This window comes from Heteronotia binoei, chromosome 13 (genome assembly GCF_032191835.1).
Source record: "Heteronotia binoei isolate CCM8104 ecotype False Entrance Well chromosome 13, APGP_CSIRO_Hbin_v1, whole genome shotgun sequence".
Taxonomy (NCBI): Eukaryota; Metazoa; Chordata; class Lepidosauria; order Squamata; family Gekkonidae; genus Heteronotia; species Heteronotia binoei.
Genome location: NC_083235.1, coordinates 70,461,856 through 70,478,825, shown reverse-complemented (window position 1 = coordinate 70,478,825; position 16,970 = coordinate 70,461,856). Strand labels below are relative to the sequence as shown.

The 16,970-nt window shown below is 46.2% G+C and overlaps 1 protein-coding gene across 1 annotated transcript in view; it reads right to left on the bottom strand.

Annotated features, from left to right (window-relative positions):
- Positions 1–617: 617 nt before the first annotated feature.
- SPHK1 (sphingosine kinase 1) overlaps positions 618–16,970 on the bottom strand; it is a 69,012-nt gene continuing 52,659 nt past the window's right edge. The window contains exons 3-5 of the mRNA XM_060253068.1: positions 10,209–10,303; positions 9,340–9,455; positions 618–1,990 (exon numbers count right to left, since the gene is read on the bottom strand). Coding sequence (XP_060109051.1) covers positions 1,201–1,990; positions 9,340–9,455; positions 10,209–10,303 — 1,001 coding nt within the window. The 3' untranslated portion in view covers positions 618–1,200. The remainder of the gene's footprint in view (positions 1,991–9,339; positions 9,456–10,208; positions 10,304–16,970) is intronic.

Here is a 16,970-nt window from a genome sequence, read left to right as displayed (position 1 = left end):
GCATGCCTCTCTGAAGTTTACCTTTAGACTTATGAATATTGAACAGCTTAAGTTCAGTTTATTTCAAAAAACTTCAGGTTTAATAAGCTTCAGCTAACAAAAAATTGCTAGGGTTAGCATAAGGCTGTTCTTGCACCACTTCCACATTATATGTATTTACCAATCAACAATGAAAAGATGGCCAAAAAAATTACTGCAGCTGGGGGTGGGGGAGAGAGTGGTTCTGTTGGCTAACACCTGATTACCATATTTCTTTGTATCTGCCAGATGGTATACATACTGCCCATGTTAAGTTTACCCTGCCATACCAAAGGACCCCTATATAGACTCCAGCTTGAAAGTATAAAGCAAATTGAGGTGTTAATTTGCTACTGAATTGATATGTCCCTTGCTACAGAAAACCAATAAAATTAACACTTCATTTGCTAATACGTCTATCCTATAGAAAATCAGAAGGCTCTTTTTTAAAAAAATAAGGAACTATATGCAGTTAAAGGTGGAAAGTATCCATCTTTTAAGAATGATTCTTTCCGTCTACTAAAATGTGTCAAGTGTAAGCCCACGGTCAGCAAGAAGAAGGTAGTGATAATACTTAGAAATGAAACCAGTGCTGGTTATTTTTGAAAAAAACAACAACCAATGTAGATCTTTATTTCAATATCTAGAAGAATATAATCTGCTATTACAAACAACTTTATTTCTTTGTAAAAAAGCACACCGTTCTTAACAAAAGAGATTAAAAGTTGTCATAGATCAGCCAAAGGCTCACTAGTTGGGGATTATGTCATGTTCCCTACATTAGGCATCTTCCATTAGACTTTGGTCTCAGAAGGAAGAGTAACCCATTGTTGCTGAGGAGTTGCCTTTGGTTTCATGGAGATATATTTTTTTTTCACCTCTTTACTAAGAAAGCAGGAAGACTATAAAACAGCCTTTTCTGCCCCTTCACAACAGAGAGAGGCTATTCTAGTACCAGGAGGGAATATCCTATTAATATTGCAATTACATACTCTGAAGGCCCAGTTTCCCCTGAGAATTATCACTTGAACACAGAACTGATGCCGTCTTGACAGATGCAACATTTGAGGTTTCTTGCTACAGGCACTGTTTCATGAAATTAAACACACACGCGCGCCCAATAATGCTGTCAAGCCTTTTGCCGCTGGCACAGATATTGCTTCTTAGAAGCTTCCGACACACTCAAGAACCACAGATGATACGGCAAAGCCGTCTGTGGATTTGACCCTGCACCGGTTCACATGCCAGGACTTCCCCATCCACCGTCATGTGCCCCTTAAGCATGGAGGGTTCAAGCCGGAAGGCTTTGACAGGCACATAATGGAGATATGGACAGTTGAGAGTCAAATGGGTCCCTTTCTCCAAGGCCATGAAGAATTTGATCATTGCCATCCTAGAAACCCCGGCAGTCAGGTAGAAGATGTGGATGGCATCATCGTACAGCTTGGCTGATGGAGCCAGAATAAGGTCTGCTCCAAGGTGGGACTGGTAGATGCAAACGATGGAGACAAACTCCTCCTCAGGCACTACAACCCATTCTTTGGGAACTGGCTGATCAAAGGGTACTAGCAAAGAATCCTCAAGGACAGAGCCCTGCTGAGGGCGGGCAGAAACTGACTGCCCGTTGCAGAAGGTTTGTTTAGCGTACTGCGCTGAACGACCGCTTTGCTCCCCTTGTGAGGACGCAGAGTTCGGCTCTTCAGCAGGCAGGTAGGAGAGGCGGCCCTTGTAGACATGAAGGGTGGTCAGGAGTTGCAGGGTGCCCAGAGTGAAGCGGGCGCTGCCGAGTCTGCGGTATCTCTCACTGGTGATGTCAACGTCAGAGACGAAGCCCCAGCTGAAACTGAGGAAGGAAAACAGACGCCTGCCCGAGGCAGTGCGCAGGGACACGAGGTCCGAGGGAGCGTGCAGGCCTTTGCATAGGAAATAGGTGCAGCTCACCAGCAGCTCTTCTTTAAAGAGGCAGCTCTTGCTGTGGGAGAAGAAAGAAAACGTCAGCTAGCGAGGCACTGGGGAGCAGCCCAAACCGAGCGCAGAGGTGAGCAGCATAACTTCCTATATTAAACACGCTGTTGGTTCATGTTCCACCTCCTCCATGTCACAGCCCAAATGCACCTCCGCTTTGTGTAAGGGACACCAGTCACGGGGCTATTTCCTGTGCCAGCCCTATCCCTCTGTCTGGGCTGCTGAAATTAAAACAACCCCCGCTACCCAGGAAAAGCACAGAGTTAGCATTTCCATTCTAGATTGCTGTGATGCAGTGGACCAAACTATCAGACCCAACTATACATTATGTAGCCTTGTAACTGGGTAACGGGTGGATTTGGTAGCCACAGAGGCGGCAATACTAAGGAGCCTGGCTTTCTAATCCCTGTCCCTCATGCTGTCTCCCTGCCAAAAAATGTGTCCACTTTGCTTTTGCTCTTGCTGGGGTATAGTTCTATATGGGTATAGTTCTCCCAGGCAAGAATAAAAGCAGGAGGGGGGTGGGGAGGGATGCCAAGAGACAGTGTGAAGAAGCACCTCCTTGTGCCAGTCTTCCCAGTCAAACTGCCATCTCAGCAACTGCACTGGACGGATGATCCCATTTAAAAAGTCACGGAACTACATGTAATATTTAATTCTCCACTTGGATTCTAAACCATTATTAAAAATCGTACATTTTGAGCACCTTGGCAGAAAGGCTTCAGCAGCCCGTAAAGGAGACAAATAAAAGCAAAAATAAGTCCAGGCAGGCCTTGTAATTGTTTGGTGGTGAGAGAGAAACACACAGGAGCACTTTAATCCTTTTGTTTCAGGACCCAGACCCCAGCATAGGAACCAGAGCCGAGGCTGAGCCCTGTGAGCCTTGGCACAATTTAACCCTTACAAAGCTCAGCCCACTCAATTTTCATGCACTTTGAGATGGCAACCGGAAGGTTAAAAACGTAGTTTTGATTTAATGGTGTTCAGGGATCGGAGTCTATTGGGATAGTGGTGTGTGGGGGTGGGTTTTAAGCCTCTCCTCTCCATTGCCATTTTCCCATTCTGAAATACTCAGAATTGCTGTGTACCCTATTAGACAAACATACAGGTACACATATCAGTTGCCCAAGAGGGCAAACAGTGATTCCACAGGGGGTGGTGTCAGGTTAAGAAGCTGTCACAGGAGAGGAAGGCTCACCTCTCCTCTACCTCCTTTCATGCCACAGTACGGACTAGAATTTGTTAGGCCCTGCACCCGTTGTTTGAAAAACAAACACTGGGACTCCCGGGCCCTGTTCACACAGCATGTTGAGTCCATGTTAAACTGACCCGGTTCTGTTCAGAATATCTTTGTTCCAGATGTTATCGATCAGACTGCCATACTGCAATTCGAATCACTCCACAGTAAAATCGTCTTCTGCCGTCCGCACAACGGCACTATGCAGTTCTTTTTTTGTTTTCCCCACTGTTATGCAGATATGCACATAATGTGCATAAGTGCGTTATGTGCATAAGTCAGAAAAATTGTGTGGTTATGCGGTTATGGTGACTGTAAACCAGATGTCTGAGGCTCCTTTTGCTCTGCGACAGCCTTCAGACATTTGGAAGTTGGTTAATATCGCAGCAGAACTATCCAGACGGAGAAAACGACGAGGTGAAACCGGAGAACTCAAAAAAACACTGCAAAGGAGCAGGTAACAAAATAATCCAGTTTGGAGAAGGATTGGGGGGGTGGCGACAACGATTGACTACCGGGAGGCAGCTGTTGCTGTCTGATCAGCCATTTAATCCAGTAGGAAACAGCAGCGACAACTGATTAAACTGTGCGTCTTCACCCAAAGGGTGATTAACATGTGGAATTCACTGCCACAGGAGGTGGTGGCGGCCACAAGCATGGCCACCTTCAAGAGGGGTTTAGATAAAAATATGGAGCAGAGGTCCATCAGTGGCTATTAGCCACGGTGTGTGTGTGTGTATATATATAAAAAAATTTTGGCCACTGTGTGACACAGTGTTGGACTAGATGGGCCATTGGCCTGATCCAACATGGCTTCTCTTATGTTCTTATGTGACACAGAGTGTAGGACTGGAGGGGCCACTTGCCTGATCCAACATGGCTTCTCTTATGTTCTTATGTGACACAGTGTGTTGGACTGGATGGGCCATTGGCCTGATCCAACATGGCTTCTCTTATGTTCTTATGTGACACAGAGTGTTGGACTGGATGGGCCGTTGGCCTGATCCAACATGGCTTCTCTTATGTTCTTATGTCTGAACAGGTTTGGCCATAATCCTGACAAGAACTGTTTCAACTGGTCAGTCAGGCCCAAGCTGGCCATTTGTGTATCTTTTGTAGTAATAAAATGGATCTTCTGTAGTAACAAAGTCTCTCCATCTTAACATGCTTATATGTGTGTCATAACCCTGGGCCTAGCAAGGCCTACAGGCTCCATGGATGCCTGCCTCAGGGTTATTACTGAAAGCCTACATTTCCCAGGATCCCCTCTGATTGGGTGACAAGGTTTTGGAGGGAAACTAGCTCAGAGGGGGGTGGGACCTGGGAAAAAAGGAAAGGCCCCCTGTGCAAGCACCAGTCGTTTCCCACTCTGGGGGGGCACTGCTGGGAGGAGAGCACAAAAAGGGGCAAGCATAGACAAGGTGTGTTGGTTCCTGAACAGGCTGTAGGCAGAGAAGTCCTCTGTCTAGAGAGGTTACAGACAAAAACTGCTCTCTGGAACAGGCAGTAGGAAGATCCCTCACCCAAGGGAAGTGTGGAGAGTTTGGTATTAGAGTAGGGACTGTATAGCTAAACGCGTCAGGGCTTTGGTTTATTTGCACCAACCTTTGCTGTTTCACATTCACTTTAGCACGAAATCTTTACCACCCACTTCTTGTTTTAGAGCACTAATAAACTTCTTTTTGTTGTTGTACTGCCTGGGTTCTCACGTGTCCTTGGTCACAGTGAAGAGGTATTTATTAATGAGGAAGACAAGGGTGGTTGAGTGCTTTGGGCCCTCCATACAGACCTTTACCAGAGTGGTGGCAGCCGGTAGAAGGCCCTGCCAGGCCCCTGCTGTGTGACGATATGCCACAGATCAGTAGAGTCGAAGAAGTTAGAAACGGACAGCCGCAAAGAGGTGTGTGCACCGGGGGCCTGTTTGCTTACTGGAGTCAACAGGTACAGAAAAATGCATTGGGGGTGATATAACAAATTAGCAGCTAAAGGGGAATGGATAGGGTTGCCAAGTCCAATTTAAGAAATATCTGGGGACTTTGGGGGTGGAGCCAGGAGACAATAGGGGTGCAGCCAAGATCAAGGCTGTGACAAGCATCATTGAACTCCAAAGGGAGTTCTGGCCCTCACATTTAAAGGGACGGCACACCTTTTCAATGCCTTCCTTCCATAGGAAATAATGAAGGATAGGGGCACCTTCTTTTGGGGCTCATAGAATTGGACCCCCTGGTCCAATCGTTTTGAAAGTTGGGGGGTACTTTGGGGGGAGGCACTAGATGCTGTACTGAAAATATGGTGCATCTAGCTCAAAAAACAGCCCACCCAGAGCCTCAGATACCCGTGGATCAATTCTCCATTATTTTCTTTGGGAATAAATCTCCAGAGGGAATAACAGAGTTCCCAGCAGACATTTCCCTCCCCTCCCCCTGCATTCTGACGACCCTGAAGCATGAGGAGGGCCTCCAAACCGGGGGATCCCCTGCCCCCACCTGGGGATTGGCAACCCTAGGAATGGAGGTGAGAAATAAGGAAAATGGTCAAGTTAAAGGAAATGATGGGTTAGATTTGGCTGCTCTGCAAAGTTCCACAGGGGTAATTTGTGTTGGTCGGTTGCAGCAAAATAACAAAGAAGTCCAGTGGCACCTTAAAGACTCACATAATTTATTCCAATATGAATTTTCATGAGTCAGAGCTCATTCATTCATATACTATAGACAGGAAGTCATTGTAGAGGTTTGTAAAAAGAAAAACCAAAGAGTTCCCTCCTTGTGTTGATTTCGAGTGGCCCTGACCATGGTCTCGGGGTAGGCTTCCCAATCCCCAGGTCCCAGCGGGGGATCCCCCGGTTTTACAGGCTTCCCCCTTCCCCCAGCCAGCTGGCCGGCGGGGGAAGCCCCACGCCCACAGCCATTATGCACCTCCAGGAACAATTCCCATAAGGAATGATGGGGAATTGATCTGCGGGTATCAGGGGCTCTGGGTGGGCTGTTTTTTGAGGAAGAGATGCCAAATTTTCAGTATAGCATCTAGCGCCTCTCCCCAAAATACCCCCCAAGTTTCAAAAGGATTGGACCAGGGGGTCCAATTCTACAAGCCCCAAAAGAAGGTGCCCCTATCTTTCATTATTTTCTATGGAAGGAAGGCATTTTAAAAGGTGTGCTGTCCCTTTAAATGTGATGGCCAGAACTCTCTTGGAGTTCAATTTTGCTTATCACACCCTTGCTCCTGGCTCTGCCCCCGATGTCTCCTGGCTCCACCCCCAAAGTCCCCAGATATATCTTGAATTGGACTTGGCAACCCTATCTCAGGGCCATAATTCCCAGTTGCAGAAACCTGAGAATTAACAGCTCTGCTTGTCTTCGGTACACCAGGTGGCTGAGCCAGCTTGACAAGAAGAAGAAAGTAACCCATTAGTGACTTCCTCCACCCCCTCTCCGAAACGAAACCCACGAGGAACAGAGGATTACTCACAGAGCAGATGGAAGAAGCAGCCAGCTGCACACAAGGCAAAGGCCAAGTCTGGGGAGTTGGGGGTATAAATTCAGGCTGGGAATTGAAACCTGAGCCAGGGACCTGCAATTATGCTGCCTTTGTGACGGAACAAAATAATAGTGGTCACTTTTACCGCCGCTGACCCTGACCATCCCTCACATAGACATTGCCTTGTGTGTATTTTTAAAAGTAGTGTTCACAAATTGCACACCCAAGCATTCATTTTCTCAGCTCAAGCATTTTAAAAATCCCAACAGAGCCACTGCGCGACAAGATAGGCTGAATGCCTTGTCTCTGCTAACTATGGACTCAAAATGAAATGCTGAGAGATGGAAGGAGAACAGCAGCGTTCTGGTAAAGAAATAAATTAGAGAAAGCCTGGGAAACGGTGAATAGGAAGGAAATAAGGCACCATCGGACTACTGCACTCAAAATCAACAAGATGATCCCAGAGGAAGGATCATAAGGATCCGAAACGAGAACGGACCGGTTTTGCATCATCGTTGGACTGCATTAAATGAATTTGATACCATCTTATGGACAGTAGTGAAGTAGTGTGCTTCGGATGGTATTTTGTCACTGGAATTTACATTGTATTGTAATATACTGTTCTAATGGAAAGTATTGCAATTATATTTTAATATTGTTTTGTAACACGGAGAGTACTTTTTCTATCATTTCCTGTCTGCTAACTATAGAAGCAGATTTGTTACGGCAGATTATTTTGAGGACAATCAAAGACTTTGCAATTTCAAAAAGTAGGAGAAAACTTTTTAAAGTATAAATAAAGTTATAAGTAGGGAACAATAAGCATTATTTTGCATCTTTTGATCCCTGTATATTGAAGTGCTGTATTATCTTCAAAGCTAGAAAGCAATGGAATAAAAGATATTTTGTTTCATACAAATAATGATATTTCTCCATTAGAATATCTTTTTTTAAAAAAATTGTTCACCAACATTGATTTCTGAAGAAACAGGATTTTCAAAATTGAAAAGTACCCTTGAGATCTTGTAATTTCAGTACAGCTAATTTCAGATCATATTTGGCCTTATAATCTTTGGGAGGGTGATTAAAATAGTTTTCAACTTTTTTTGTATTTGCATTTTTCCCTTAACAATTTTATTAAAAATTCATTTAATGCTATTGAAAATTTGCCTTTTTTCTGTTGCCCTGGTTATAAGCAAATAATTTGTTTATATTGGTTCCTACTATTTAGTGTTAAATTAAAAAAAAAGTTTATATTTAATATAGTTGTGGGGTCTGTAATTATTGGGCTGTGCTTAGGGCATCGTTGGCCTTATTCTGGCCCTGACTACAATTACGGGCAGTGGGCTGCTCAAAATCATCTACAGTAAAACAAGACAGTATACAGCACTGAAAAGACATGGAGGTAGGGTTGCCAGCCTCCAGGTGGAGCCTGGAGATCTCCTTATTTTACAGCTGATCTCCAGCTGGCAGAGATCAGCTCCCCTGGAGAAATGGCTGCTTTGAAGGGTGGACTCTAGGGCATTGGACCATGCTGAGGCCCTCCCCTCCCCAAATCCTGCCCTCTCCCACATCCACCCCCAAAATCTCCAGGCATTTTCCAATACAGACCGGGCAACCCATGGAGGTCAGATTTGGTTCTCAGGGAGAAGGAAATTAGATCATTAGTGTAATGCGTAACATGAGGGCCACACCAGATAAGATGCTGCAAACTTGACATGTAGCTCTCCCAAGGAGTTGTGATTTTTTAATAAATACCAAGGGTGCCTGTTTGTGACTTGGTCTTCCCTACTGTCTTCAACCGGAGGCTTCCAGGAGAGATCAGGTTCCACAGGGCCTGCAAAGCAGAGTTGCTCTGCTGGACTTACGGTTGAGAGCAGCACTGGGCTCCCTTCCGATGGGTTTCATCTATGGTTGGCTTCCCCCTCCTCCTCCTCTCTTCCCTCCCTTCCCCTTTCTCTTTTCTTCTTATCAGATGGCCATATATTGCCCCTCCATAGGATATGACACCGTCCTTTTGCTGCATACTGGACGTATTTTATGGATTTTATTGTACCTATTATATTTTTAATTGCATCAATTGCATTTTTCATGTATTTTCACAAATTCATGTTATCCACTCTGAGTTGGCTTCAGGATAGTTCATGGCCTGCAAACCCCACTGAAATGGACTGCTGTCCCTTTCAATGGGATTTGCAGAAAGCCCCCAAAAACAGCTGATCCACTCAGCTGCTTCAGGCTGCCTTGTGCAGTCCCTTCAGACTTTAAAGGGACTGCAGAAGGTGGTCCTCCTCGCCACACGGCTGTTCTGGGCTGTCTGACTGCAAAACAGCATGAAAAACAGCTACCCGGGTCACAGGAAACAGCTGTACAAGGGAGGTGCTGTCTACCACACAGCTGTTTCAGGGACTGCAGGAGATAGCACAAAAAACAGCTGTATAGTGGGTCCAGCAGCAAGCCAATGAAGTTAGTGATTTCAAGTTGTCACTACCTAGCCCAAAATCACATGGAGCAGTGTGGTGATTTCCAGGATGCTGAATCCTTGCACAATTGTACCATGTAGTTAAGAACAAGCAGAATTCACAGACAAGTATAAACAGAGCTCCGGTGTTTGGTACACAAGTTTGTTTGCAATCCCTTACGTAGCATAATAATTGAGAGAAGCAGCAATGGCATTTCCAGAGCCTGCCGGGAGGATGCAAAGAGGTTTCTGGCAAGCAGTCGCCCAGTCAGGACGCTCCATCAGTCCATTTATGACCTGCAAAGACACAGAGAAGCTGGCTGCTCAAAAGACAATTTGAGGGAAACACACAAGCAAAGATGGTTTTCAGATGTGACCCTGGTTTTGGTAGCAATGCGGTACCTTAAAATAAAACAGATTCTTTACATCATTACTCTGGGGAGGGGGATTATGTAGATTTATTAAAATCTGCAGTTAGGGGGAAATGTACAATATAAATTTCTCAGCCTTTCACCTGCAGCATTTGGTTTGCTGAGCCATTAGCAGACTGCTTACTCTTTTCAGTCTTTCTGCATCTTGTGAGGACTAGAAACACACTCTGGAAGATTCTCAAGCCAGCAGTTTCTACAGTCGGCAATTGATCTTGCACTGTGAAAGCATAATTGCATCCATATGGACTTACTCAGTGGACCTTTGCTACAAATAAGTTAACCTGTGTAGCATGACAAGACATCAGGTCACAATGGCCCAGTACTGAGATTGTGAACTATAGAGTCTAGGCTATTAAAGAATCAGGAAGCACAATGGGATTTAGTGACATATAGGTATTAATTTCAAAACTACCCAACTGCAACTTAATATAAATGGGAGATGTGATGAAACACTAGCAGCAAGACTCACGAAGCTCATTTATCTTATTTCTCTTGTGTCCACCTTGAACAATGGGGCAGCATCTGGTCCTCTGTGGTGGGGATGGTGGTGGGAGGTACATCCAGTGTTGTGGCATAATGGGAAAAGCCAGAACCCCAATTTTGGCAGTGCCCTCCTTACCTCATACAGCAAGCCATCCCCAGCCATAGTGACCAAGGCATCCCACCTGGACAAGTTCTCCTCCCTCACCAGTTCCCAAGCATGGTTGTGTTTCTCTAGAGAGAAAGACAAAGAGCCTGTATGACTTGTGAGTGGCATTAACTTACATAAGCATATGATCAACAGGAAATGAGATTGACAATATGAGCTGGTCCACATGCACCCACACGCACATCTCAAAATGGGCAGCTACATTCTCTCACACAGTCAGACTTGTACGCAGCTAATTTTATCCACTCAGCAGGAAGGGCTTGAGCTCTGCATTTTCCACAGCTCCCTATCTTATTGTGATGCATCAGGAAACACTCAATCATTCCTCTATTCCCCCTAATACAAATTGGCAATAGTATCGTGGTGGGTATATGGGAACAAAGATTAGAACCAACAGCTATCACATAAAGTGACGGTAAGTACCCAGAAGATGCCTCCCTACCTTGACACAATCTGGCTACATAGATGCATGCCACTGTAACCTCAAGGCTAGAATATTGTATCATGGGTCTGAACTTAATGTCAGCTGGCACACTGAAGCTAGTACAGCCCATTGTCCTGGAAAGCACTTTTCTGGGGGCACCTTCTTGGGGTGGGCCTAATTCAAATTCTTTAAATCTAACTCTCACCAAACTTGGAGGACAAGTAGAAGAAAGTCAGCCAGAGATCCCCTGCAAGTTTGGTGTCTTTGGTTTGCACAGATCCATTCTATACACTCCTGAACCTACACCAGTCATTTTAACGGGTGCAGGTTCAGGAGGTTGAAGAATGTATAGAATGGATCTTGTGCAAGCTAGAGACATCAAAGTCACAGGGAACCTCCCCTGGATGCTCCTCAACACGTCCTCCAAGTTGTTGCTTTGAAGTTTTATAAACATTGTGATTGCGTGGAGACTGTCTGGAAATGTATCTGCTCATAAGCTGGCATGAACCTCCACAAATAGCTTGAAAGTTCGTGCTGGTTGACCTGCCACAAATTTGACTTCATGAACCACAAACTGAACAAAACTCATCCATATTTACTGAATGTATCAATTCACTCTTACTACATCGATTTCTACCTTTGTAATCCACTTTCTGAATTATGGTATCTCACTCCTTAGGCAGGTTTTTGTTCGCATTGTTTTCTAATTCTGTAATCCTAGTCTTATTTCACAGTTTATGCAATGTCTAATCAAATTGGTTTTGATATTTTATAATCCACCTTAAGTCTCACTAAGAAAAGTGCAGCATGCGAAGTAATTAAATAAACAAATGCTTCACCTGATGGATTTCTGCCTCCAAGAACATTTGCCTCCAAAAATAAAGACAACCAGAGTTCACACATACACAAACACGTGTGCTGCTTTACTCCTTCCACCCCTCCTGTCTTAGGGTCAGAACATGCAGTGTTAAAGTAATGCCGGTTACCTTGTCTGATCAGACCCTAAAAAGGTAAAGGTAGCCCCCTGAGCAAGCACTGAGTCATTACCGATCCTAAGGATGTCTTTTTTCCTGTTCAAAGAGATCCGAGGGAAAAGGCAATAAGTTTCACAGAGCAGGTCAAGTTCTGCAAAATGAGGATGTGAACTTAAAAGAGATGCAAAAAGGTAACCTAAAAAGGTAAAGGTGGCCCCCTGTGCAAGCACTGCGTCGTTACCGATCCTAAGGATGTCTTTTTTCCTGTTCAAAGAGATCCGAGGGAAAAGGCAATAAGTTTCATAGAGCAGGTCATGTTCTGCAAAATGAGGATGTGAACTTACAGGGATCAGAGCCATATATTGCATGCAGCAACTGAATGTATCCCTGACAACTGACACACCATGGATGACAGAGACTTCTGTTTTAAAAGTTCCCATGTTTTAAAAGCCAAACAAAGCGCTGAGCATCTTTACTGGGTAGTTTAATTTTATTTGTATGCTACAATCTTGTTCTCTGGAATGCTCACTTTTGCAAACCTTAATAGTCAAGGAGGGAAGTTTTGACAGCACAATACTGAGTACTGAGGGGAGCAGATATGCCAAGTGTGAGAGTGCAGCGCATTATGCCATAATGGTCATGTTGATTGAGTGAGTGCATATTTATTCCACACTTCCTCTAAGGAGCTGAGAATGGCATACATTGTTCTTCTCTCCTTCACTTTACTCTCACAACAACCCTGTGAGCTAGAGGGGAGCGGGGGGGCAAGGTTACCTAGCAACCTTCAAGGCAGAGTCCTCCCCAACTGTACTCTAAACACCCTAACCTTTAGCACTGGCATAGATTCTGTGAATTTAGGGGGAGGTATTTGTGAGTTTCCTGCATTGTGCAGGGGGTTGGACTAGATAACCCTGGAGGTCCCTTCCGATTCTATGAGAGGTCCTTCATTCACTTACTGCTCTGTCTTCAGTTGCTTCTTGGAATGGCGAAAATTGAACCAGAAGGATCATCATGGCATAAAACACTGCACCACTCCCACCCCAAAAAAAGTCCCCAGGGAAAAGTTACTTGAGCCTCCCTCCCCTGGGAAAAATGTCACACAAGCCTAGGGTTGCCAAACCACCACCCACCCACCCCCCGCCCAGTGGTAGCTGGAGATCCTCCAGAATTACAACTCTTCTCTAGATTACAGAGATCAGTTCCCCAAGAGGAAACAGCTGCTTTGAAGAGGGGACTTTATGGAATTGTACCCTAGTAAGATCTGTCCCCTCCCCAAATCCCGCCCTCCCCAAGCTTCACCCCCAAATCTTCAGGGCTTTCCCAGCTCAGAGCTGACCCCCTGCACAAGCCTCGTGCCTTTTTAAAAACTATTCTATGCAATATAGACTCTATTGCACATAAACAGGGCAAACAATGATGCTCCTGAGTTTTCTGCAGGCCTTAAGCAAGGGAGCCTGTCACAGTACTGCAGTTAGGGTTGCCAGCTCTGGGTTGGAAAATGCCTGGGTATTGGGGGGGGGGGGAGGGGGCGGGGGGGAGCCTGGGAAGGGACTTCAATGTATAATGCCATAGAGGCCATTATATCCAAAGGAACTGATCTCTGTTGCCTGGAGACCATTTGTGATTCCAGAAGATCTCCAACCATCATCTGGAGGCTGGCAATTCCAACTACAGGCCCAACAATGGTAGGTCAGTAACATCAGGGCTAGGTAGGACAACCATGGGTAGGCGCTGGTGAGTAAGGCCTGCGGGCAGAGCTAACGACAGAGGCGTGAGCACAGTCACTTGTGTAGGTGCCAGCCAGCATGCTCCAGGGTCTCTCACTTTGTGAAGGAAGTATTGCTGGAGGTTTTCCAAAACTCTTCTTCAGGTATGTAGTGGCTCTGCCTTGCTTCTTGACCTTTCAGGCACACCTGAAAGGTTAATAGGGAACCAGGCACAGCGAACTTTGTTCTGGACCATGGAAAAATGCTAAGTTCAGTAAATATAGTTTATCTGGTCTCTGCTCTTGAGCACGTCTCATGCTCTGACAAACAGTTTTTCACCTCAATGATTATCTGATATGACTCACTAAAAGGCTGGACAAGACTCCAGCAAAGCAGCTCATGCCGCAACCTGAAGACTGATTGTCGAGTCGTTCTTTGCTATATGTGGCGCCCAACGTGGGGCCCACAACCTACTCACTCCGTCTGGAACAGACTTTGGTGCACCTTCTTCATTCCTTCGGGAATCCCTTTCAGGGTGAGTATGGAACTTTCGCTTTCTCAGAAACAGAAAGCACACGTCAGGGAATTGACCTATTTCCCTAGAAAGGTGGGGCAGGCTATTTCTAAATCTAAAGTTCAGGGACTGGTAAAAGAGATAGGGCAGCAATGCCCTTGGTACCTGGAGGGCGGGTCCCTCGGGGTATCTGACTGGCAGAGAATTGGCACAGATCTTCATGCTGAACCACAAGCTCCAGTGGAAACCCTGCAGTTGTGGTTCCACTGTTATCATGCTGTTGGTACCTGTGGTCCCGACACTTTCCCCCCCTCTCAACTTAGCACTCATCCGTCTCCCTCCTATTCTAATGTTCAGTTGCATCCTCCTGCTGCCACTCCTCCTGTCCCTCTGGCAGATACTGGACAGGAGGAACGAAAACCTGTGGAAAGTGTACGACAGGAACAGGAAAAGGGTGCGTTGACAGGGGAAGAATCGGCTGACCTTTTATCGGTATGCCCGGTAACATATGCACAGAATGCAGACGGGCAACAGGTTGTTAACTATACTGTGTTGCCCTACTCTGTTTTGAGTGAAATTGGAAAGGCTATCAGAGATACGGGCATAGAGGGACCCTATGTGCAGGGTCTTTTAGAAGGACTCTCTAATGAATACACTATGTTTCTTCAAGATTGGAAAAATATGATGAGGATGATGTTAACTCCTGGACAGTATGTAGTATGGGACAGTGAATATCATAATTTGGCTGATGCTCAAGGGCACGGCTCTAATGGGGCTTATACTGCTGAACAACTATATGGATCCGGACAGTCCGGCACTATTGAAGCTCTACTCCCTGTTGCGACCCTTGCTATAATATCTAAATGTGCTTTGCCAAGGTACCTACAGAAGGGCAGCCAGCCCATAGTTTTGCAACTGTCTGTCAAAAGCCACAAGAACCCTATTTAGACTTTATCAACTGTCTTCAGGCAGCAATCAGAAGACAGGCTGATAATCCTGATGCAGCAGGAGAATTGATAATGAAATTGGCCAAGGAAAATACTAATTTGTATTCAGGAAGAGCCCCGTGGTGCAGAGTGTTAAAGCTGCAGTACTGCAGTCCTAAGCTCTGCTCACGGCCTGGGTTCGATCCCGGCAAAAGCTAGGTTCAGGTAGCTGGCTCAAGATTGACTCAGCCTTCCATCCTTCTGAGGTCGGTCAAATGAGTATCCAGCTTGCTGGGGGGAAAGTGTAAAAGACGTGGAAGACTCACTTTACTTTGCAACAGCGCTCAGCACAACAGGCTGAAATTGCTGCTATAATAATGGCCTTTCAGTTCTATTTAAAAAGGCCTTTCAACTTAATAGTTGACACCTTATATGCATTTAATTTGATTCATCGGCTTTCTGGTGCATGTATCACTCCCCAAATTGACCCTAATTTGTTGGCTCTATTTTTAACCTTGCAGTCTTTAATTTCTTGCAATGTGTTACCTTTTTTTGTTTTACTACTATTCCAAGCCATTCTAATCTTCCTGGTGTGATTGCTCAGGGCAATGCATATGCTGATAAGGCCTTGAAAGGTGTTACCTCTCTATTTACTGATCCTTTTCTCAGCCACAGTTATTTTCACCTAAATGCCAAAGCACTTGCCAAACAGTTCTCGTTACCCTTTGATCAGTCTCAGCAGATTGTTTGCTCGTGCCCACATTGTGCCTCTACTAATCATATTCCTGATTATGCTGTTAACCCACGTGGTTTGCAAGCTAACGTAAGAACATAGGAGAAGCCATGTTGGATCAGGCCAGTGGCCCATCCAGTCCAATACTCTGTGTCACACAGTGGCCAATATACCGTATTTTTCGGTCCATTAGACGCTCCGGACCATAAGACGCAGGTGCCTGGCTGGGAGACAAGCGGCGAGATCGCTCCCTCCGCCCCCACCACAAACCCAGCACTTTGCAGGGAGCGATCTCACCACTTGTCTCCCAGCCAGGCACGCAGGCGCCGGCGTGCTTCCCCTGCGCCTGCGTGCCTGGCTGGGAGACAAGCGGCAAGATCGCTCCCTGCGAAGTGCTGGGTTTGCGATGGGGGCGGAGGGAGCAATCTCACCGCTTGTCTCCCAGCCAGGCACGCAGGCGCGGGGGAAGCACGCCGCCCCCTCCACAGCCGGCGTTCGCGAAGCGCTGGGTTTGCGGAGGGGGCGGGTGCTTCCTCCGTGCCTGTCTGCCTGGCTTCAGCTGATACTTACAGCAAGCGCCAGGATCGCTCCCTCCACCCTCCGATCCCAGCGCTTGCTTTAAGCATCAGCTGCAGCCAGGCAGAAAGGCACTGAGAAAGCACCCGTCCCCTCCGCAAACCCAGCGCTTCGCGAGCGCCGGCTGTGGAGGGGGCGGCGTGCTTTCTCCGTGCCTGCCTGCCTGGCTTCAGCTCTGATGCTTAAAGCAAGCGCTGGGATCGGAGGGCGGAGGGAGCAATCCTGGTGCTTGCTGTAAGCGTCAGAGCTGGAGCCAGGCAGGCAGGCGTGGGGGAAGCGCTGGGATCAGAGGCGGAGGCAGCGGACTGCCCCCCCCCCCCGAGGAAGGTACGTACCTTTGCTCCATAAGACACACACACTTTCCCCCCCCACTTTTTTTGGGGGGGGAAGTGCGTCTTATGGTGTGAAAAATACGGTATGTGTGGACACACACACACACACATATATATATACTGTGGCTAATAGCAACTTATGGACCTCTGCTCCATATTTTTATCCAGTCCCCTCTTAAAGCTGGCTATGCTTGTAGCCGCCACCACCTCCTGTGGCAGTGAATTCCACATGTTAATCACCCTTTGGGTGAAGAAGTGCTTCCTTTTGTCCGTTTTAACCTGACTGCTCAGCAATTTCATTGAATGCCCGCCCACGAGTTCTTGTATTGTGAGAAAGGGAGAAAAGTATTTCTTTCTCTACTTTCTCCATCCCATGCATAATCTTGTAAACCTCTTATCATGTCACCCCGCAGTCAACGCTTCTCCAAGCCAAACAGCCCCAAGCATTTTAACCTTTCTTCATAGGGAGTGTTCCCTAGCAAGCTTTGGCAAATGGATGTTACCCAGCATATTAGATACAAGGTACAAGGACTCCTTGAAGAAATCC